Below are 24685 nucleotides of genomic sequence, written 5' to 3' on the forward strand. Positions count from 1 at the left end.
CCTTACTGGCTGGACTTGGGCATGTCCCTTTCTTTCTTCGTCATTTTCTCTGGAGCCTAGATTCCTCCTCCAACTTATTCTGTCTGCCCACCAGTCCCACCTACCCCTCTACTGCCTAACTATTGACCATTCAGTTTGTTACTAGAACAATCAGGTGCCTTAGACAGGCAAGGTAAAACCAATGCAACACTTCTTTCCATAGTTAAACAAATGCAGCATAAACAAATGTAACACACCTTCACATAGTTAGAGCAATATTCAACAACAGGAGTGAACCTCCTCATTGGCTATCTGATATCAAGTTGTCAGCACTAGAGTCACATATGTGGAAGTAGCACTAAAAGAACATAGCACATTTTCTTTATATATTTAACCGTTGTGTGTGTGTGTGTGTGTGTGTGTGTGTGTGTGTGTGTGTGTGTGTGCGTGCGTGCAATTTGAGAGGGAATAGGGTACATATGGATTTCAGGGAGAAAATGGACGCTGATGTTAGGCAATTACAATTTGATTTTTTAAAAAGCTGAAACTTCATTCTCTTTTAGACAATGATTCCTAATCCAAGATGATACCTAGCCAACTCTTTATGGAGTCAGAATTATTCATAGTATTGTTTTCATATTTTGAAGTGCATCATTAGCCTACTGCACGCCTGACCTAGGAAGTCATCTGAGCTGTTGATATGTAGGCCTACTCGCTTCTGTTATTATGGGACCCACACCTCTGCCAGTACCAACAAGGGCATAAGTACCTGCATATCCACTGGGAGGCGCTAAAATCATTGTCAAATCTGATGTCTTGTTATTGCTGTTGATTCCAAATGGTTTTCACCTGTTTTTCCCTTTTGCTTACAGCTGAGCAAATTGGAAAATTACTACTATCCGTGAATTCAGTTGATAAACAACCCTTATCCTCATTATTTTCATTAATTTTCTTTCACTGTAGTTTGACATTTTTTGTCACCTTAACAGTGACCTGATCATTGGTCTCTCTGACCTTATCATATGTGATTCTTCTTTGTCCTTTGAACAGTAAATTGTTATAGGAAAACCAGGAAAGCTTAATTACTGTTCCTGTATTTTTAATTTTACTCATGATAACTGTGAATTTAAAACATCCACAGCAATCTTTTGTTCTTAAATGTATAAAACAAAGGGGTCACTAATCAAATAACTGTAAACCAGAACTGACAAAAGATTTTTTACACTATTTACTTTGTCAGACATGAAATAATTTTCAGATTTCTAGTTACATAGTAATTTTTGATAATCATATGGAAAAATTCTTTGTGGAGGAAGATTCTACCTTGAGATTTACAAATGACCATGGATAAAATGATAGCACAAATGTTATGAACAAGAGCAAGTCCTATGTAAGTGGCAAAGGATCGCAACACCCTAGCCCTAGCTAAGACTCTATTGACAGAAGAATGCTACAGGGATGGACAGATTTTATTTACAGCGTGTGGTCCCTGGTAGCTTGACACTGTGTCAGTGGATGGCTCTACACCTGTAGGGTTTATGGGTTGCAAAAATTGGACCTAGTGAGTTGTTCAAAACAAAACAAAACAGAATACATAAAACTGGCTAAGAATTTGGTTGTGGATCTAAGAGCAATTAGAGTGAAGTATGTGGGTTAGTGTGATCAAAATGGATTATGAGAGTCTCAAGAAATTAATAAAAGTATTATATTTTCATAGGTTGAACCATTCTTGTATTTCTAGGATGAAGTCAACTTGATCATGGTGGATGATTTTTTTTAATGTATTTTTGGATTTGGTTTGCCAGTATTTTATTTAGTATTTTTGCGTGTATGTTCATGAGTGAGATTGGTCTGTAATTCTCTTTCTTGTTTGAGTCTTTGTGTGTTTCATTATCAGGATAACTGTAACCTCATAATAAGACTTTGACAGTGTTCCTTCTATTGCTATTATGTAGGACAAGTGGAGGAGTATAGGTATTAGCTTTTCTTTGAAGTACTGGTAGAATTGTGGCCCTGGGCTTTTTTTGATTGGGAAGCTTTTGGAGACTGCTTCTATTTCCTTGCAGGTTATTTAAATTGTTCACTTGCTCTTGATTTAATTTTGGTATATGGTGTCTATCCAGAAAACTATATGATCATATCATTAGATGCTGAAAAAGCATTAAACAAAATCTAACACCCCTTCACATATAATATATATATATATATAATCATGGATTAGTGCCTTGCTCAGTCATCATCAGAGAAGCTTCTGTCTGAAGCAGATGAGAAGAAATACTGAGACCCACATGCAGACAATAGACAGAGAATGAGAAACTTTTAAATACTTAGCCCTAAATGTGATGTCTCCATCAAATCTATCCCCTCAGGGAGCAGAGAACCCTGCAGAAGATGAGGCAGAAAGAGTGTTTTGAGATGTATTATGGCTTTTGATTTTTTTTATGGGATTGTTGGATGTTCTTCTTGTGCCTTTTCTTCAGATTTTCCCCTTCTTTTTGTTTGTTTTTCCTTATTAGGTTTCTTTGGTTTTCATTTTGTATTATTTATACTTTATTCTATTATTCTTTAGAAACCTTTTGTTTTTATTCTATGATGAGTCATAAAGGGTTGGATTCAGAGCGCATGAGAGATAGGGAGGAGAACCTGGGGGAAGTAGAGGGAGGAAAACCATGATCAAAATATATTGTATAAATGAATCTTTTTTTCAACGAAAGAAAAAAAACTTCTTTTTAATTTCAACATCTTTATCCATGAAGGAAATTCAAAATAAAACTGCCCCGAGATTTCACTGTACCCAACTCATAATGGTTAAGATCAGAGAAACAAATACATGGAAACAGAGAAAGGGGACCACTCACCGTTGGTACAGGTGCAGGTTGGCATAGCCACTAGGGCAATAAGTGTGGAGTTTCTGCACAAAGGTAGAAAGAATTTGCCATATGATCCAGTATACCACTCCTGAACATATTTCCATAGAACTCTATATTCTACTGCTATATAACAAGACTCCTCCTAGGGACTCCTTACTGCTCACCTCAAACTAGGAGTTGACAACAGACCAACATATAGGTAGCATCAAAGTCCAGCTTGATGAACTTTGAGTCTGATTAGAGTTATTTATGGGAATATGCGAGAAGGCTTTTGAACAGGAGCAAAAATGACTGAAAGGCAGTTGCATCACCAAAGCCCACACTGGTGTGGTGACAGCTCACAAAAGCTAGGAGCTCGTAGCATACTTCACAGCTTGCAGGCAGTTCAACAGGCTGGACAGTGTTGCATCCAAGTGACTCAGCCAATCTAAACATCTTTCAGGTATCCCTGCCGGTGTCTCCTTCTTCTAGGCAGCTGGTATGTCTGATGCTTCCTTGCATCTTGCCTCATCTGAGAATCTTCTTTGCAGCTTGGCTTTTCTGGAAGTGAATCTCAGCCTGATAGCTTGTTTACATTTTGGAAAAGAGAGGCCTAAATAGTCTAGTCAGTTTCAGCGACATCCTGCAACTATTTTGAGTTGTTTAACTTCCTGTTTTAAGGGGCTTCCCTGTAGGATGAAGTATTCTAATCCCTGAAGACATGGATATACTATACCCTTCCAATAAATACTTACTTATCCGTTTTCATTGCTGATTTATTTATAATAGGCAGGAAATGGAAACAGCCTAGACTTTGCGTTAACTGATAAAATAACTAATGAATTTTGACACACAAACACAATGGAATATTAGTAGCAAAATATATGAAATACTTAAATGCACAACTAAATGGATGGATCTAGAAATAATGGTTGTGAGTGTGGTGACTCAGGCCCCAAAACACAGCTTTTACAAATACCCTTTCATGTGTTCTTGTTAACTCTAAAAATTTATTTTAAAAAATGTGTTTTAATTGGTGTACACATAGAAGTCAGAAACTAGTAAGGCCATGGGATGATTTCAAGAAAACAGATGGTATGAAAGATGAGAGGAGAATAATAGACCAGGAAGGATTTATGGGGTGAAGGATGGAAGAGTATGATAAGGAGAGAGTATGAGGAGGGATGCCAAGACAACCTTTTAAAAAGTCTTCTAGAAATTCACTATTTCAGACCCTTCCTAAAACATATGCATACATGAAATGAATTTAAATGCAGTAGTTTAGGTCTCGGGAGAGCAATGTGTCTCCCAGATACCATTGTCTATTAAAGAAAGGGCTCAGAGCCAGGTCAGGGTGACCATTTTCCAATTTAGTGGTCAGTAAATCCTATAGTTCATTCCCAAATCTTGCAAGATATTGCAATTGCTTTTGGATATACTCCAGAACTTGAAGATAAGACTGTTGCTGAAGACATTTGAGTCACAGGACATGAAGAAATCAAGTTAATACTGATCTGTAAGCTCCAGCCATGCCGGCTAGATTTCCATAAATGCCACTAGGAAGAAGAGTAGCCACCAATCCTTTAAAAATGTGTGAGCCCTGTAATCTATTTTAAAAAAAAAAGACAACCCTCTGATCTGGCAAGTTATGCACCCTAGGACAATAGCGAGCTGTTTGATATATGGATAACCAACAACATTTCAATCCTGAAATTTTCAGCGTCTTGTGGTCTCCACTGCAACTGAAGCTTCATTCTCACTTAAGGCCTGGCCTGGCCTCTGAAGGGAAGCTCTGAACCTGCCACACCGTGCTGAGCCTCAGCAGCTCTCCATGCCCCTCCTGCATTCCAAAAGTACCACTTTTGCACCACAGGGTCTTTGATAGACCAGGCTGACCTTGAACTCACAAAGATCCACCTACCTCTACCTCCCGGGTGTTGGGATTGAGGCGTGTGCCACCTTATTAAGCACTGCTGCTTGCTTTCTACCCCAGACATCTAGCACCAATTATCCAGTAAAGGAAAGCTTTCACTTTGCTAGATTGCTAACCAAAATGTCACTAATCAACCCTGATATGCTATTTGTTTCGCACAGAAACTTTACAGGCTTCCTTCATCTGGACCTCCATCAACACTCCTATCTCCCTAACTGTCATAACAAATGATTAATCTCTGAGCAATAAATGGTGTATTTTAGCCCAAAGCTTCAAAATTTCCCACCTCAGTCCTCAAATAACACAGAAATATCCGACTCAGGGATTGAAGATTTTTGTTCTATTTTGCTTTCTGTTGCTCTGGAGAAAACAACAACAAATGTAGCAAAAGAACAAAAGAAATGTGTGTGTGTTTATTTAAATGCCCAAGCTATAGATATCTTTAAAGGAAGCCAAAGAAGAGCTCAAGACAGAAATTTGGAGATAGGAACTGAATGAGAGACCATGGAGGAACACCTGCTCCCTCACTTGCTTTCCATAGTTTGCTTATCTTGCTTTCTCATACAAACCAAGACAACCTGCCCAGGGATAGCAAGGCCCACAGCAGTCTGTCCCTGCCCCATCACTAATCAAGATGACATTTCATAGATAAGGCTACTGCTACTAGCCAATGTGATGGAGACATTTCCTCAATTCAGGTTTTATCTTCCCTCATGACTATAGCATGTGTCAAGTTGCTACAGACCAAATAGCACACTGGTATTGTCCTGATACCAAAACCAGTTAAAGGTTCCATGAACAAAGAAAATGGCAAACTAATATTCACAGTGAAATATTAACAAAATATTTGTAAACAAAATTCAAGAACACATCAATAAGTTCACTCACGACAAAGGGGCTCCTTTGCAGATGTGAGGCTGTGATTCAATATATATATCAGAAAATGTTGTAAGTAACATAAGTGAATTCAAGAAAAGAAATTGTAGGATTATCTCTGAGTAGGAAAAGCTTCTGACCAAACAACACTCTTCACAATAATATTATTCAAATGGGAAAGAACGTATCTAACATAGTAAAAGATGTATGCGCTAAAACTTCAGTTACCATCACTTGAGTAAAAGGTCAGGTGTGTGCAAATTCTCCATTTCATTTGGTACAGTGTTGAAAGTCTTTCCTAGAGCAAAGAGACAAGATAAGCAAATAAGAATCAATGGCAAGGAGAAGTCAAGCTTTAGTCTTTGCAGGTGGCATGAGCAACTTAAGCTCCATCGGAAGACACTAGACATGACAGGTACGTAAAAGAATGACAGGAGACAAAATTAAAATACAAAGCCAGTAGACCCCCATCTATAAAAATGAAAACACATTGAGAAGCAAATTGTGGAAATAATCTCGCCATTGATAGCTTGTGAAGTTACTACCTTGAAATTCATCTAGAAGCAGAAATGAGAGATTTTACAATGAAAATGTTTAAACTTTAGAGAAAGAAATCGAGGGAGACACTGGAAAAAAACATGGCTATGGATATCCATAATTAATATTAATAAAATGATTATTATACAAAACCCTAATATAGATTGAAAACAATCCAATAAAAATTCCAGTGTAAGTTCTCAATGAGGTAGAGAAAAACAATCTTAAATGACTTGGGATGCACAGAAGATCTTGTATAGCCAAAACAATCCTAGAGAAGAAAATACTGCTTGAGAAATCCCCACGCTAGATTTCTTATAGTACAGAGTCATGTGAATGAAATATTCCTGATACTGATTTAAAAACAGACACATGGATAAAGTATTATAAGACCACAAGAATTAGTTTATGCCACTATATCCTCCTGATGTTAGACGAACATCCCAGAATCATACATTGGAGGAAAGACGAGAGAGGAGTGAGATCTGACTTTTTACCCCCCACCCCAGCACCCCATTTTCTTGATATTGAAAGGAACTCTGCCCCCTGACAGCCTAGTGCCAGCTTCATTTTGTTTATCAATTGGGGGCAATGGAAACTGCAGGAAAATTCCTGGCAGTGATCAAAGATTCACACCAGCAGCTGGGATGCTCTCCTAACCTCTTTTGAAAACTCAGCTTCAGCCTAGCCTGAAAATGCTCAAATTCCCAAGAACATCACTCCAGTATTGCTAGTAGCATTGGAAGCCAGGGACTGATGGGGAGTAAAAACCAGCTAGCAGAAGTGGGCTGCTAGGTACGGATCTTTGGATGTTATACTGTAGTTTTCTATGGCTGTAGATCTAAGGCTTCTTCCTGTCTAAGGACATTTCCTATTTCCCTCTCCTCTCCCTCCTCTCTCTTCTTCTTTGCCCAGACTCCTCTCACTCCTACTGCTCTTCCTCCCCCACTCCCTCTGTCCACCCCCACCTCCTTGCCTCATTTACATTTTTGGGAAAGTTCTTGCCCCATAGTCAGACTGCCCTGGGGCTTGCTGCCCAGATTGGTGGTGAACTCAAAATTCTTCCCTTGAACTCATTATTGCTGGGATTTCAGCTGCACCCACCTGCCTGACTTAACTTTGTTTTGTTTCTTTAAGTTGTTTGATTGGGAACAGCTTTCTCTCTTTTAAAGACTGTCATGTGACCTCTACTTCAAGGGGCAATTGAGAGCCTCTCACATGGCCTCCCTCTTTCCCCTCTCAGGGTTGTCTCACGCGTCTAAGGGATCATGTGATTGGTTAAGCTAACCTATTTAGTCACTTGGCTTAAAAAAAAAAAAAAAAACCCTTGTTTGAAAACTTCATTTCTCTTACAAATTTTTTTCACTAAGCACTAAGATTATTGTTTGACTAGACTGTTTGAGTCTCCCAGTGACTGGGATTCTTGAGCTATTGATGTGGGATTTTTCTCTATATGCTATGAATATGTTTTATTGCCATTGGCTAATAAAGAAACTGCTTTCATCCAATGACTTAACAGAATATCGCCAGGCTGGAAAAGATGAGACGCCATGTAGCCGCCACAGGTGACAGATGCCAGATGGAACCATATCTTAGGCCACAACCAAATAGAAATGGGTTAATTTAAAATGTAAGAGCTAGCTAGGAATATTCTAGTGTTGCAATTAATACAGTTTTAGTGTGATTATTTCGGGTCTGGGTGGCTGGAAATGAACAAGCAACCTCTGCCTACAAGCTATCTTGAAATTCTGCTTACTACAAGGGTTTGTCTTTGTTTTGCCAGCAGTTGCGAGTCTGTTGTGGATTCTTCTGTGTTTATACTGCTTGCTGTTCACTGAGATGTTGGAGTGTGGGTTTGTGTCGTTTGTGTCTTCTGCCAGTTTGACTCTAAGCCACCCTCAATCTCTTCCAGTTCCCCCTTCACTTTTTCTCTCGTGCTTGTGAGAGACATAAATCATGAACCACCAACAATGGGCAAAAGCATGTCTCATATGTCTTCTTACATTTACCTTAATTTTTTCTCTGTTTCTCATGAAATAAGGTTTATTGGCATTCCCGTCATGCCTTCGTATTTGTTTTTACTAAAACCATTGAACAAATCTTTAATGTTATGGCTTCTTTATATTCTTTCCTATTAAGAGAAAATATGGGATTTCAGAAGCCCGACAGTTAAAAAGCTTTTTCTTTCTTTTTTATTGATTATAATTCTGTTTTTGAAAATTTGGGGGTAAATGGAGCTTACCTGACTGGATGGGAGGGAGGGTAAGGTTCGCTGAATTCCGTAGGAGTTCTCTGCAGTTCAGAGCAGAGATGGTGGAGGAACATGTGAAAAGAGCCTGAGATTGTAAATGTTAGATTGGTGTTTCCAGGACGCACATGTGGAATTGATCCCTTCTGCTTCTTTGCAACCTCCTTAGTCCCCCCTCCCCCCCTTTTTTAAAATCCCAATCCATGTTGTTCTAATCCCCAAAATTGGAGAATGACTTTTTACCAATATTCTGGTATTCAGATCAATATCAAAACCAAGTTAAGTTTGGGTTACGACATGAAACAGTAAAGAGTGCCAGAAACAGCTTTTGCCCAGAAGTTAGCAAAGAAGGTGGGAGAATCCTTATCTGAGGAAGATATTCTATGGTATAACTGGTAGAACATGGGTAAGAGAAGAATTTTCACAAAGGAATAGACAATTGCCAAGCTGTACTCAATTTTAAAATCTTCTGTCTAATCTGAATATAGGGAATACCAGGAAACTACATGTGTTTGATTAATCATCTTACAGATTTTCTATGATTATATAAGATACACATCTACAAATTTTAAGTTTAATAGATGGTGAACTGCATACAAATTTAATCATTTAGATCAATTGTTTCCTAGCTTGGAAAAGAATGGCAATTTCATTTGTAATTGCCTCTAATGAGCACTGTCAGGGTAGATCTGAATTTTCTAAATGATATGCATTGTGGGTGTTAGCCTTAAGGTTAGTAAAATGTTACCTAACATTTTATCTTGCTTTACAGTGGTGTCACTATTCTTTGTAGTATGGTGAAAGAGCAAAGGGATCCTTTTGTCTTTTTATTGGTGTGCTTTAATTAGGGTCCTAAATGCTTCTGCTCTTGTGACGTTATGTGGTGACGGGGGAGTTCACGGCTCTCATAATGCCCTTGCCATTGCTGCATTCTTTATTCGATATTTTGTAGTAAATTCTGTTTCACCAAGCTGTACACAGTTGCGTAACCGGTTTCAACTGTGGCTTGATCTTACAGCTGAATGTCAAGTCACAGTTGCTAAAACCATCCTTTTGCTTCAAACAGCTCACCTTCTACCTTTATCTTACTGCTCTGTAGTCTATATATGAGATGCTGTTGACTATCACGACACGCAGGTTTGGAAAAGATTTATCATGGGGTACAAAACTCTGTGCTTCGGATTCTCTTGTGTTCTGTTTGCCTACTCTGTTTATTCTCCTGTTCCAGAGAATATTGAAGAACCCTGGAAAGTGAGATTCATGGATGCTCTCATAAAAATGACGTCACTTGTGGTAACGTATTCTTTACTGGGGAACTGGGTTGCCATGCTATAAGCCTATTTGAAACTTATTTTATTTCAAAGTGTTTGAAAGTGATTTCGGTTTTCATTATGACATATAGACCTGTTACTCTTGATGTTTATTTAATCGCTCATAGGCTGAACTCTCTACAAGCAGAGGGACCCACAGTGTTTGCTAAAACACTGAGTGTTGTGATATTGCAGCATCAGAATAAAGGAAGTAGTATCGTCTGAAATGAGTATCTGGGAATTGTTAGAAACCTTGGATACATCTGATGCCTTTGACAATACCTAGACTCATATGCTCTCTGGATATTTCTCAATTTATCTCCATCAAGTTTAATATTTTGGTAAATTTTAATCACTGTTGTTCTAGCTATTTTTCTCTTTTAATGTAACTCTCAAACTTTCTGTTCACAGAAACATTGCATATTCTTTGTGTTACTGAGACCTCCAAATAAATTTGATTTGGGGCCTAATAACTAATATTGCCAATATTAACTATGTGGGTAATTTTTCCTATGATGATAGTGATGTTAATAAAACTAATATATTTCCAATTCGATGAAATGTGTTTTAGTAACATACAGAAGTGATAGTGATATTCTATTTTCTCAGCTCTCCTTAACTATGTTTGTGTGTGGAAGATAGTTGACTCTCCTGTCTGGGATTACAGTAGTCTGTTGAGATTTCTTATCTGGAATCTTCTGGAAAGCTACACTGTGTACTTACGAGCCGAGTAGGTTGGCATGCACCCTGACACATTGCAGACACCCACAACAGCTCAAAAGCCACCTCTTGTGACCTGCTGCTGTTATTATCTTTCCTGAGGTCTAAGTTGCTGGAGTTCAGACATTTCTTTTTTGGTGGTAATGATATCATTTGAACACAAGTCTGTCACAGAGGGCACACTAGGTTGCCCTTAACCAAGCTATGTTTTAGTCTGGAAGCCTTATGGATACAGAGATAAGAGGAAGCTTAGGCAGAAACAGGAGAAAACAATGAATGCCAGAGACACAAAAGTGTGGCAGATGAGGGAAATGCTATCCAACACACTGCAGAAGGGCTGTCTGATTTCCCATCTGACATCTAACACATTATTCTCAGAGTCGGACATTTGCTGGGTCACCCTGGAACCATTTTCTTTCTCTACAAATCCACAATTCAGTAGAGAAATTGCTATATCTTTTCTGAGTCACTCATGAATATCTGGACTTCAAAACTGACACCTTCTCATCAATAAGAATGCATTCTGAAAACACACAATTGCTGAATTTGACCTTTATTCTATCAATTTCAAAATAGAATGACTCATACAAATATATGTGTCTTTTCTTTTTTTTTTTTTTTCGAGGCAGGGTTTCTCTGTGGTTTTGGAGCCTGTCCTGGAACTAGCTCTTGTAGAGCAGGCTGGTCTTGAACTCACAGAGATCCGCTTGCCTCTGCCTTCCGAGTGCTGGGATTAAAGGCGTGCGCCACCACCGCCCGGCATATGTGTTTTTTCTTACATATGCACATATAGGATCAAAATATGATTCTTTAAATGGTCATCGTAGTAATTGATAAAAATCCATTGCCAAAATTGAATTATAATAGCTTAGATAGTTTCCATAAAAAGTAGATTTTAAAATAAATTTAACAGACTTGATAAATACTAATAAATGATTAAGAACTCAGCTGCAATCTACTCACAGTATAAAATGGTCAAAAGAAATCAACTCACATTATATAACAGTATAATATAGACAAAAACCATTCACATTATATACAGTATAAGATAGACAAAAGCAATCTACTTTCCTTATATATAGTATATGATAAACAAAAGTAATCCACTCGCATTATATACAGTATAGGATTGACAGACACATGTAAGCTTTATTTTTGCTTTGCTTTTATATTTTTGAGATTATAATATAATTGCATTTTCTCCCCTACTTGGCCTCCAGCAGGTCCCTCCATATTGTTTTTTATATTCATTATTGTTGCATGAATATACATTTTACATGCATTTATATTCTTAAATATAGCCTGTTCAATCTGAATAATGGTACTTGTATATATGTTTCAGGACTGGCCATTCGGTTTTGGATAAGCAATTCATGTGGCCTTTGCTAGGGATGACCGCCTCTCCTGCACTCAGCCTTCCTCAGTTGCCTGGAGTTCCTTGTGTGCACTTGAGGCCTTGTGATCCAGAGTAAAAGATAGACAAAGTCTTTCTACCCTGTACACCAGTAGCCGTGCCGTCTACACTGTACGCTAGCATGTCTACTTGTGCTATCCTTGTTGGACAGACATACTGGCGAGACCCTTTATTGGTGAAGATTCTGACATTACTAGGACAAACAATCTCACAACAAACTGTCTGATCTCTCTCTTTAAATCTTTCCACCTCCTTTTCCTCAGTGTTCCTTAACACTTAGGCATGGGAGTGTCTGTAGATGCATCCACTGGGAACCGGCTCCACAACTCTTCCTTTGATTGGTTGTGGTTTTGTCTAGTGGTCTCCATATGTGACAAAGAGAAGTTTCCTTGATGAGGTGTGAAGACTGCGAGTATCTGTGAGTAGAAGACTCACAATTTAGACTGTCTACACTGTACGCTAGCATGTCTACTTGTGCTATCCTTGTTGGACAGGCCCTTTATTGGGTCTTCCTAGATTCATGTCTTCATGTCTTCACTAATACTGAGGAGTTTGCAAGGTTTCTCTATTAGTGAGTTGTTCTTAAGTCCAATTAGAGAGGCAGAGAGCTATTAGCTACTGCCAAGGTATGTGTGCCACCACCACCCTTAGGGTCCTTGTGCCATGCTGATAGTTGATGTGGTTTATAGGCATCATATGTGAGTAGGATTCTTTCTTGCCTTCCTCATTTGGAACCCTGTGTGGTGCCTTCTGTGCAATAAAATCTAGTTCTCAGGGAGGTGACATTCAGATCAGTTCCAGCTTAAAGCTCTCTGGGCCCTGTTTCGGATAGTCATAGTGTCTTCAGCAACAGAGTATTACTTTCCATTCTTAGAAGTAACAAGGACAATGACAATAGGGAATGTTTTGAAAGTCTCTTGGACCACTCTGTTCAACAAGTCAAAAGAGAACTTCTCATTTATTAAGCTAGGGTTTGGTTATGTAGTGCTTCACTCTTTAAGGGATCATTGGCATCCCTACAAAAAAGTTCATTAAAATTTTACATATGTGGTTATTCACAGAATTATGTGTACTATAGATTTATGTGTACTATAGATTTATGTGTAAATAGCTATGATTCTTTGTGGCATTTTCAGATATCCTTACTGTTATTTTATCCACATCCCTGCTTCTTTAGTATTTCCCTCCCCATTTCCCATTTCCCCTAGCAGATCACTTGTACCCTGCTAATTTCCTCCTTCCTTTCTCTGGGTTTACTTCCTTTCCTCTCCCTAAAGTGAACACCTTTCCATGTAAGTATAAAATGAGGGTAGAGCTTCAACAGTTTATGTAACTAATTTGTTTCTCTTTTCTCAGTGGTAATGTATATGCCCAAGAGTGGTATAACTGAATCTTGAGGTAGATCTATTCCCACCTTCATGAGGATCAGCCACACTGATTTCCACAACAACTGTACAAATTTGCACTCCTATCAGCAACGAATGAGTGTTTCTCTTAATCCACATCCTTGTCAGCATGATGTTGAATGTAACCATTCTGACAGAGGAAATCTCAAAGTAGTTTTGTTGTGCATTTCCCTGATGGCCAAGGAAGTTGCCCATTTCTCTAAGTGTTTTTCAGACATTTGAGTTTCTGCTGTATATTGATTGTGGTAGGATATTTAATATGCCAAACTTAACTATCCATGATCATGAATGATCTTTATGGCCTCTTGTATCTTCTTCAATAATTTGAAGATTTTATCACACAAATCTGCCACTTCCTTGGTTAGAGTTACCCTAAGTTATTATATATTGTTTGTGGCTATTGTGAAGGGTGTTGTTTCCCTGATTTCTTTCTCAGGCTGTCATTTGTATATAAAAGGACTACTGAATTTTTTTGTGAGTTAATGTTGTATCCAACCACTCTGCTAAAAGTATTTGCCAGCTATAATACCCTTGCGGAATTTTTAGATAATCACTTATGTAAACTGTCATATCATCTGCAAATAATGATACTTTGACTTCTTCTTTTTCAATTTGTACCCCTTGATCGCTTTCAGTTGTTTTATTGCTTTATCTACGACTTCAAGTGCTATATTGAATAGAAAAAGTTAATGACCTCGTCTTGTTCCTAATTTTACTGGCATTGCTTTGAGTTTCTCTCCATTTAATTTGATGTTGGCTGTAGACTTTCTATAAACTGCCTTTCTTAGGTTTAGGAATACCCCTTGTATATCTAATCTCTCCAGGATTTTCATAAAGAGGTGTTGGATCTTTTTAAAGCTCTGTTCTGCATATAATGAGATGATCTTTTTTTTTCTTTCAGTTTGTTTTAGTGGATTATTTACTATAGCAATGGTAACTTATTAGCAGCTCTGCAAGAAAAAACTCCTCCTTATTAACCTATAACTATCAATATTTTCTCAGAAAGGGATGGTATTTTAATGACCCATTTCTTATTCAAGACAAATTCTTGGTCACTCAATCCTGTTCAGGTCTGATGCTGATAACCACCCTCATTTCCATGCTACCAAAATAACATGCGGCTATAAAAATCTGTTCTTTAGAATATTATCACATTGTCTACTTTTTATCATTGCATCTCTGTGTATTTATTATTATTAAATTAGAAATGTACAGTTTAATTCTTTTTGTTTTTATAGGCCACATTATTTGAAAACCTAGGTCTTATGAACTATGAAGAAGTATTTTTTACTGTAACAGCACTTCAGTTTACAGAACCAGTTTCAGATGAAAACATTACAGTGGTTGACACAAACTTTAGTGACATCCCTGTCCGTCTGTACTTGCCAAAATGGAAGTCTGAAAGACAGAGACCAGCTGTAATTTTCATTCATGGCGGTGCCTTTGTCTTGGGAAGCTGCAGTAAGTGTACTTTTAGTGTGTGTGTGTGTGTGTGTGTGTGTGTGTGTTGTTTATATATTCATATTGAAATAATTGCTGTACACCATGTACCCAGAAGTTGACAATGCATTTGTCAGCACAATGTTGATTTAGGGAATTTATGCATCTTAGCAAAGACACAGTGGGATGTATGGGTCATGGATCACATATATTTCTCCATTTATAATTTGGTAACTAAAACAATAAGTAGAAATTAAGATGGTTTGCTTAAAAATATATTTTAAAATAAACATATTGATACCCTAGGCTTGAAAATTCAACCAATAAACTTGGGAATTAGGATAAAATAACCTAATCACGTTGTGAACCAGGATTTTTAACTGCTGAGTCTGAAAAATATGATTGCTGCCATATTACAGTTAGCATATGTTCAAGTAGTAGACTGATATATAACATTAATGTAGAGGCTGAGAATCCAAAGCATAATTTTGTGTTAAAATGATAAAATAAAGTAAAGCTGAGTAATCAGTTCTTGTCTGTGGATGAGTGGAGTAGCTAAGACAGACAGGTAGGTACACACACACACACACCATATTAGACTTTTGATGACTTATGGATTCACTATGCAGCAAAACGTTGAAATATTATACTGTGTACTTTTGAAACAAGTGATAACCCTCAAAGAACCTGTAGCTTAATTACCATATCCAGTATTTTGTCCTTGTGAACTGTGAACCTTTCAAGAAAAACAAAAATACTACTGTGTTCAACTGGGCAGCCAACTGAGTAAGACTTTTTTAGATAGGCATTATCATCAGCATTTTAGTTTTGCAGAAACAAACGATTAAGGAATGTTTTCAAAGAGCTTGAAAGAGGAGGGAGCAACAGTCCTACCGGTAGAAACCAGGGCTTTGGGCTCCTGCTCCAGACCATCCAAGCTCTCACTGTGGCTGGAATAATGCCACCTCTCAGAAGCTCTTAGTCCCTCTGTTTCACTCCAATGATATTTATAAATTTCCTTTCTGTTTCCAACCTTACCCGCTCCTTCCAACATATAAGTCCATATGTTTGGCATCTCCCAGCCCCTTCTCTCCTTACCCATCTCACACTTACTGGTGTCTTCCTCTCATCTTCTTAATCCCTTCTTCACTACGCTCTACTTACATCCTAGGCAAAAATATGTATATCTTTTGGTCAAGATGAGTCTCTCTGCTTTCCTTGGGATATTTCCTTCCAGATCATCATCTGATTCATGTTCCTTCTACCTGCAATTTTACCCCCTTTGTTTACTCCTAAGTATGAGCTGTTTTTTCTGCCTTGACCTCTGTTGACTCCCATTGCTCTTCCTACTTATTATCCTACCATGTTTTGTTTTATGAGATGTTTCAATATACTGTACGGTCTGTCTTTTTCTCTTCTGATTCTTTTTTAAACTGTGCAATCTGAAAGTGGCCACTCTGCTATACTAATATTCTCTACTGTTACTTTGACTGAAAGAAATTTCTTCTTCCTTTCTCTCCTTAACCTTATCTATTCATTTGCAACTACAGTTTTAAAATAACAAAAAATCCACTAAAACCATGTGGCAATAAGTTATTGTTTAGACTTTACAAATATTAATAATCCCCATATTTTATTATTTAATTCTTTAGGTGTTAATCCTACATTTTCTTCTGCTTTATTCTTCACTGTTTCCATCCTAATCCCCTTTCCATTTCATAGGTATGAGTTCTGCTTTCCATCTCTAGCATTGTTGCTGAATTTATGTTCAATAAATTCAACTGCAGACTGGGATACATACCTGATCCCTCATGTATTGTGTGAATTCCTTATCAGATACCATCTTATTCTTTTCTCAAAGATTAAAGGGGGGAATAGATAAGACAAGAAGACAAGTAATACAGATATCCCACAGTAGTGACCTCCATGCTCGACTTCAACTGTCTTTGTGCTACAGTAATAAGTTGTAGACTATCTTTCTTCCTGGACTCTGACAGAGTGTTGATGCATGTGATAATAAATGTGGAGATTGCTGAGTTTCCATCAATCGGCGGTAATTCACATTTCCATTACATTCATGAGTGTTGCTGGGTTCCCATTGTTTTCTATTTACAGGGCATCATTCTAAATTCATTTCTTTTATTTCAGAGATGTCAGCCTATGATGACCTGAACAGATTGACCGCAAACAAGCTTGGTGCTGTTATTGTGGGAATAGAGTAAGAACACGATAATACTTCATACCACAACATTTGCCTTCACAATTTAGGCCTGGCTTTTTTAGGGCTTGTCACCCAACTATACCCATAACATATGACTTTTTGTTTATAGTAATTTTCTTATGATTGTAATGTCAATATGTTCTCAAAGGCATCAGTCTTTGCTTTTATATCTGCCACTGTGGACACAAATATGAGGCCAGAGGAATAAGCATCTTTGTTATCACAGCTACGACATCTCTGGGACTATGATTCTTCAGGATTCTCAAACACCCAATTTTACCTACAAGTGACATTCCTTGAAAGTTTAGTTACTACATGCTTGAGACATTGGGTTTTAGGGGAGCTGTTTATAAACACTGTGTGCGGTTGGAGTTGTCTTTGGTTCTAATTACGTTAGGTGAAGGTATTTGAGTAATTTGAATGTTTCAAGATACCATCCAAATTATCAGTCTTAATATTTCATGACATGACTTTTGGCAACATTTTCAATAATAGAGCAAAAATATGCGTAATTGCTTATTACTCCAGCATGTCGTATGTGTCCTCTGAAGTACTGAGGCACTCAGCAAGGGGGTGTGATGAGCGCAGCACATCTTCCCAGTCCTTTAATGAAGACACAGAAGTATAGAACTGTAGACCTCAGACAAGGTCACTCTAAGGAGCGTCATGGTTGAGAGTATATTTGGGGTCAGTAGGACATACTAGAGATCAGTTCTGTCCCGCTCCTAATTACTTCAAAAGAGAACCAGACAAATTATATAAGTTTCTAAAAATTTCTAAATTGTGACATTAAATACGCAGTGCCATTATTGCTATGATTTTAGCTAAATTCAACACAATATAATTTTTAGTTAAGTTTTTTAAATAGTAAGTCTGTTCCACATTGTTTACTAATTCTACAGGTTACTTTTTAAGGTATTGGCTGTTCTTTACCTTGAAGAGTATTAATGTTTCTGTACTACTTTGCTCAGATTATACTAATTTCAAATATTTTAGACACAGGTTAAAATATAAACACAAGAACCGTCTGACGAACATTGCTTAATATATCCATGTGAGTTATTCACTAATTATAATGAATTTGAAGTCGATAGAGTTAAAAAGTAAGATGGTCTGGTTAAGGCGTGCTCCTGTGATAGAGCACAGATACACCCAGCCATAAACAAACAAACACAATAGTATTTAGTCTTATTTCAGCCTTAAAAATCTTTGTAAGCGCCACTGGTATACTTAAAATATTCATATTTCAAATTCTTCAAAACAGTCCTATTTACTCTCATACTTTCTTTACTTAAAATATCTGAGTGGTCCCATAAGTAATTCTGAATTGTTTTTGAGTTCCCAAGCCCACTGAGGGCCGGAGAAGCATACGGGATTCACAAGGATAACACACCTGTCTCACTCATTCCTCCTTAGAATCAACACCTGAGACGCTGAACCCAAATCTACTCCTCACTTTTAAGACAGAAGTTACCAGTCATCTAGGTGTTAATTAGTGAGGTTTATTATTCAATATGTCGTTGGTGAGAGGGAGAGATATTTAATTGCATAATTTTAACAAGGGCTCTGTTGTGTTTCTTCTTGATTTACCTCTAAAGCTACAGACTTGCTCCTCAGTATCAATTCCCAACTGCCCTTGAAGACTGTGTTTTTGTGACCAAGTTCTTTCTCCAGGATAAGGTTCTTGCAAAATATGGAGTGGATCCCTCTCGTATCTGTATTATGGGAGACAGTTCTGGGGGCACCTTGGTAGCAGCAATGATTCAACTGGTATGTTGTGTGTGTTATTATTTTCTTTAATCCTAACACGAAAAAAAAAACCTGTGTTTTAGGTGTATTTACATTACTTTTCCACTGCTATCTATAAAATTTCAGATAAACAAGAAAGATTATTCATTTTAATGATATTTACTTAAATGTGGCTTTTTTCGATGCTAAGGAAGGGTTTTACAATCAATCCTAGTATTTTATGGTTTGGGGGACAGGTTTTGGGCATTGCATACAGGACAGTGTGCTTACCAAGAAGATTCTGTACCACAGGGTCATGGAACCTTCTCTTTTTCAATGTCTTTCAAGACGTGCTTTTGATAAGATTCCCTGAACCAATCTGTTGTTTGTGTAGGCCTTGAACTTGTGAGCCTCCTGCCTCAGCAACCCAAGAACTTCTCTGTGTCTCCAGTGTCACTCCTTTGCATTTGGTGTGTTATACTACTGTTGACATTATTAGCACTAAATGAAATAAAGAGTCATGTGGTAAAGCCATAAAAAGAAAAAAGGAAACTGTCACCCTGACTCTCACCTTGATTCACCCTGCCAATGTTAGAGAAAAGTTCACCGATCTCTTGAAACCTACACTAACTCTATTCATCTTAATAAGGGGTTGTTTTGCTTCACGACTTATTGAATTTAGATAGACAAACTATTTTTAAAATTCTCATTTTTTTGTATCAATTGAGGTGAGGCATGTATTAATTGCTTTTTAGTTTCCTCAGAAACTAAACATCTTATAAGAAGCAATTAATGGGAAGAAAGTGTTATAATGTGTTGACTGAGGTTTCTGCCCCTCCTGGTCCCTGCAGTCATTAAGTCCCAAAGAAATCACACAGAGACCTACATTAATTATAAACTGATTGGTATATGAGCTCAGGCTTCTTATTAACTCTTAAAACTTATATGAGCCCATAATTCTTGTCTGTGTTAGCCACATGGCTTGGTACCTTTTTCGGTGAAGCAGTCACATCTTGCTTCCTCTGTGACTGGATGACGACTACAGACTGAAGCTTCCCTCTTCCCAGAATTCTTGTTACCCTGCCTCTACTTTGTGGCTGGTCACCCTGCCTATACTTCCTGCCCGGCTACTGGTCAATCATCATTAAAAAAACAAACAAACAAACAAAAAATAAGTACAAGAAACAAATCTTTACAGGGTCAAACCATTGTCTCACAACAATAATGGATCCTGTCTTGAAATATTCAGTGAAGCAAGGGAGGGAGGAGGCCTGGAAGTTATCTATGGCTGTAACAGTGGGAAGGCTGTGCTTTCTTATTCCCAAGTCTAGTATTCGGAAGGAGGTGCTTGCTCATACTCAGCTCCATTTCTGATTATTCCTGTTTTCAAATAAATGACCCACAGAGACTGATTCTTTCTTACAAATGCCCAGCCTTAGCTTGGCTTGTTTCTAGCCAGTTTTTCTTATCTTAAATTATCCACTCTATCCTTGCCTCTGGACTTTTATCTGTCCCTATTTTTGTATACCTCTCTTTACTTCTTTCTCTGAGGCTTGGTATGTAGTTGGGTCGCTGGCCCCTGATTTTCTCCTCTCCCTGTTCTATCTTGCTACTTCTTCTTTCTTCCCTGATTTCTCCTCCTGTTTATTCTCTCTGCCTGCTAGCCCTGCCTGTCCTTTGCCTGCCTCACTATTGGCTGTTGGGTTCTTCATTAAACCATCAGATGTTTTAGACAGAAAAAGCATCACAGTTTCACAGAGTTAAACAAATGTAACATAAAAAATTCAATACATATTTGCATCATTTAAAAAAAAAGAGTTCCACAGCACAAACAAATGTATTACATCTTAAAATAATATTCTAAAACAGATGTAGCTACCAAGGCTCCTTTCTGTGCTACAAATTTCAGGTTCTTTGGGCCATGTTAGACTCTTTGATCCATCTGAATTGCTAAGGTCAAGATTTCCATTGCTTTTTCTTGGGTCTTTGGTGTCTTAGGTAAATTTAAACACTGCCAATTCTTCTATAATTGTCATCTTCAGTAAAAGGGGACCTTTAACTTGTCACCAGTGTCTCTCTAGGTGATTTGGCACAGGATAGTCTGGAAGTGCTTTAGTGCATTGAGATCTACTATTTTGGACTTTATAATAAAGATACAGGTGTTAATGAGTACTTGCATTGCTATTTATTTGAAAAGTTTTTTATAATGAGTTTAAAATGATTACTTAGTAAAGATAGATATTACCGCCATGAAGTTTTAATAGATTTATTACAGTGCCATTAGATAAAAGAAGGGATTGAGTCTCTCAGGAGAGCATAGGAGTGGCAAAATTTGCAACCCCGATGGTCTCCCTCACGATTCTTCTCCTTAAGGGAGTGTGTTATGGCATTTGTTCCAGCTTCTTCTGATTTAAAAGATTTGGGTTTTCAACTTCACTACCAGAACTACTGTTCTGTTTTCTCACCTTTAAATGTCACAATTTTCATATGATGTCTCTGTGTAGGGGTGCACGTGTTTGTGAGAGTATACACATGTGTGTGCACAAGCATGTGCATGTTTAAGAGTGTAATCACGAATGCAGAAGTCAGAGATTGACACTAGGTGTCTCTCTCTCTTTTCTCTACTTTACTTTTGGACCGTCTTCTCTCAAAGAGGCTGGAGAACACTGACTCAGCAAGGTTGGCTGTCCATCAACCTCAGGGGTCTCCTTGTGTCACATTGACTTACACAGTGCTCGGTAACAAGTATTTGCAGCTGTGCCTGTCTTTCTTGGTTCTGACCATTTGTACTCAAATACTTTACTGACTGAGCCATCTCCTCAGCCTCTGATTTTCCTAATTTCTCATCTCTTCTGTATTCTTCAAGTACAAGAATTTGTACTAACTCACTTGGGAGCACCAATCCTGCTACATAAGAAGGTGTTATCACATGACCCTGCCTCTGTTTTGACACTATGCTTACAATGACTTGTCTGCTAATGTTTTGAGAGGCTCTCCTTTATTTAGAAAATCCCATCCCAAAGTCACTGTAAAGAATAATGGCCATGGAAAGATTCTCATCGGGAGATTTTATTTCTTTATTTCTTCCTGCACTTGTAGAACCTCCTTTCTATTGTACTACAATTTGAAGTTGGTGAGATGGTTAACCTTGTGATGAGCTAATAAGACTTCAGGTACTTCTTTCATCTTGTGCACATTCTTTGTTTTTATGAGGACATGGTCTTGAGAACACTTGTATACCTTGGAATACCCAAAGAATGGCAGTAGATAGAGTCACTGCTGCAGAGCAGCTATAGAGGCTGCTGCTGTTTAAATACTCATGATCACAGTTGAAGACTAGGTTTACTGATGTGGAGTGCACAAGCGTGTAGCTAGAGACTCAGGACTCCTCTTATTTCCAGTAAGAAACAGAGGCTGCATGTACAACATTCCATTTCCTTTTCTGCTCTTCTGGTTTTCCTAAATTCTTCTCTATATTGTCTATTGCATCTAACACACCATACTACTTAGATAAATATTAAGTATTTTCTTAAGCATGCCATAATTCCATTTGATTTTATATGTGAGTTTTGGCAGCTGTATCTCATTTCATTTGTGGATTTTGCTAATTATATTGCTTAGGTCAAAAGTGGTTTTAGGGAAACTAGACTTGGTAATACATGCATGTTATTAGAGCACTTGGGAGACTGAGAGAGAGGGACAGTATGTTCCAGAACAAACTGAGACACACAACACATCTTTATTCTGAACAACAAAAGCTAAATTTCTAAGACAAATGAATGTGCAAAAAATTTAATGTCATAAGCATAGTTACCCTGTCATCGTCACGAGGATGTGGCTGATCATCTTCCTGTTTGATTGTTATTTGTGAATAAATGTGTGAGAAAGAGTGTACATTGTTTCTAGACATATGACAGTGGAATTCCACACTCTTATATCTCTCAGTCAATGTGCAAATATTGTGAGAAATATCACAAAATAGTGTTTCAGATTAGTAAATTTATCTCAGGCTATTAAAGTGAAACTGCAACTCCTTTTGTTTGAAAACTATTGATTAATTAATATCCATTATATTTCTAGTTACAGAATGATCCAGATTTCAAAGGCAGAATTAAGGCACAAGCTTTGATATACCCTGGCCTACAAGTGCTTGATACTTCTCTGCCATCACATCGAGAGTACGAACATGGTCCAATTGTGTCCAGGGAGATGATAATTAAGTTGGCAAGCTTGTATGTGACTGAAGACAAAACTCTGCTCCAGGCCTTACTAAGAAATGAGCACATGCCACCAGGGTCAAGAGACCTGTTCAGGTTTGTTAACTGGAGTGACTTCCTTCCTGAGAAATACAAAAAGAACTATGTTTACAGGGAGCCCGTCCTTGGAAAACTAAATGCTACTTATCCAGCACTTGTGGATAACAGATTGTCACCTTTGATAGCCAATGACTCCCAGTTACAGGGACTGCCATTAACTTATGTCGTCACATGTGAACATGATCTCATAAGAGACGATAGTCTCATTTACATCACACGGCTTAGAAATGTTGGGGTCCAAGTTACTCATGACCATTTAGAGGAAGGAGTCCATGGAGCGCTCTCCTTTACTGGAGCTCCGGTGTTTTTACATTTAGGATTAAGAATAAGAGACAAGTATATTAGTTGGCTAGAAGAAAATCTATAAATTAATGAAATTAATGGTACATGTAGCTAGCTCATCAGTAGAGTAACCTGTACGTTATGTGTTGAACTATTGTATGATGAATTAGAACAAAATGATGTGACTTTTAGATCAAACTAAATTTCAGTTTGAATGAAGATTGATGTGTGTGTTTAAGAAAACTGCTTTATCTTCTCAATCTTAATAACATTGCTTAAATGAGCATACATACATACTTCTTTATTCCCATTAATTGCCATTTGTTGTGAAGCATGTATTCTTGAGTAATCAGTAGATCAGTGAAAGACTGTAAGTGTGATTACATGTAAAAGTGCTGGAGATTCCAGGCAGTTATAAACCAAATTCTGAGTATATTGTATGAAAAAATAATTTTGAACAAAAAAGGAATGTAATCAAGAGGACTGGATGGGTTGGCACATTACTCTCTAGCATTCCAGCGGCAGAAAAACTGGCAGATATCTGTGAGTTCAAGACAAGGCTGGTCTACGTGGCTAATTTTAGATCAACCATTGCTGCAATACAATTGTTCTCAACCTCTGGGTCACCACCCCTTTGAGGTTTGAATGACCCTTTCACAGGAACCATCTAATGCCATTGGAAAACAGATATGTGCACAAAAACACTTTATGTATCAAAAGAAAAAGTTAAGTGGACTGCAACCTGTTCCTAAAGCTTCAACATTTTGGCCTTACCTAAACTTTTGTAAGATCAAACTTGAAGGTGCCTACGTGAGTTGCATTCATTGATAGACAATGCATCTTGATGCATGAAGGTACCCAGCCAACTGTGGAGTGTAGGTAGAGTTATTTGTAATATTCTTTTGAATTTTTGTGGTGAATCATTGTTCACACAGAGGCTGCATATCCGGGGAATTATCTGAGTGGTGACCTCCAGGCCTGTTTGCTTCCCTGTGATGATGTGACCCATACTCCCACCAGCACAAATCAACTCATAAATATCTGTATTTCCACTGGGGAGTGATGAAATCAATGTTTACTTTTTTGATGTCCTGGTGGTTCCGTTGCTTGTGTGTGGTTGTTTGACCTGTTTGTGCTTTTTCTTCATGTTCAATAAACTTTGTGAAGTGGACGTTAAGCGATTTAGTTGGTAATCTGACTTTCCTCTCAAAACATATTTTCATTAGTGCTTTTCTGCAGCTTGAACATTTTTGTTAATCTCGAACATGTCCTTCTCAGCCGGGCAGTGGTGGTGCACTCCTTTAATCCCAGCACTCGGGAGGCAGAGGCAGGCGGATCTCTGTGAGTTCGAGACCAGCCTGGTCTACAGAGCTAGTTCCAGGACAGGGTCCAAAGCCACAGAGAAACCCTGTCTCGAAAAACCAAA

At 37.9% G+C, this 24685-nt stretch overlaps 1 protein-coding gene across 1 annotated transcript; it reads left to right on the top strand.

The window, feature by feature from the left end:
* Nucleotides 1-9577: 9577 nt before the first annotated feature.
* LOC142836501 (arylacetamide deacetylase-like 2) lies at nt 9578-23344 on the top strand. The gene is made up of 5 exons (XM_075950795.1): nt 9578-9715; nt 14511-14733; nt 16861-16930; nt 18532-18703; nt 22742-23344. Exons 1-5 carry the CDS (start codon nt 9578-9580, stop codon nt 23342-23344), a joined length of 1206 nt encoding a protein of 401 aa, XP_075806910.1.
* Nucleotides 23345-24685: the final 1341 nt, after the last annotated feature.

Source organism: Microtus pennsylvanicus, chromosome 16 (genome assembly GCF_037038515.1).
Source record: "Microtus pennsylvanicus isolate mMicPen1 chromosome 16, mMicPen1.hap1, whole genome shotgun sequence".
Classification (NCBI taxonomy): domain Eukaryota; kingdom Metazoa; phylum Chordata; class Mammalia; order Rodentia; family Cricetidae; genus Microtus; species Microtus pennsylvanicus.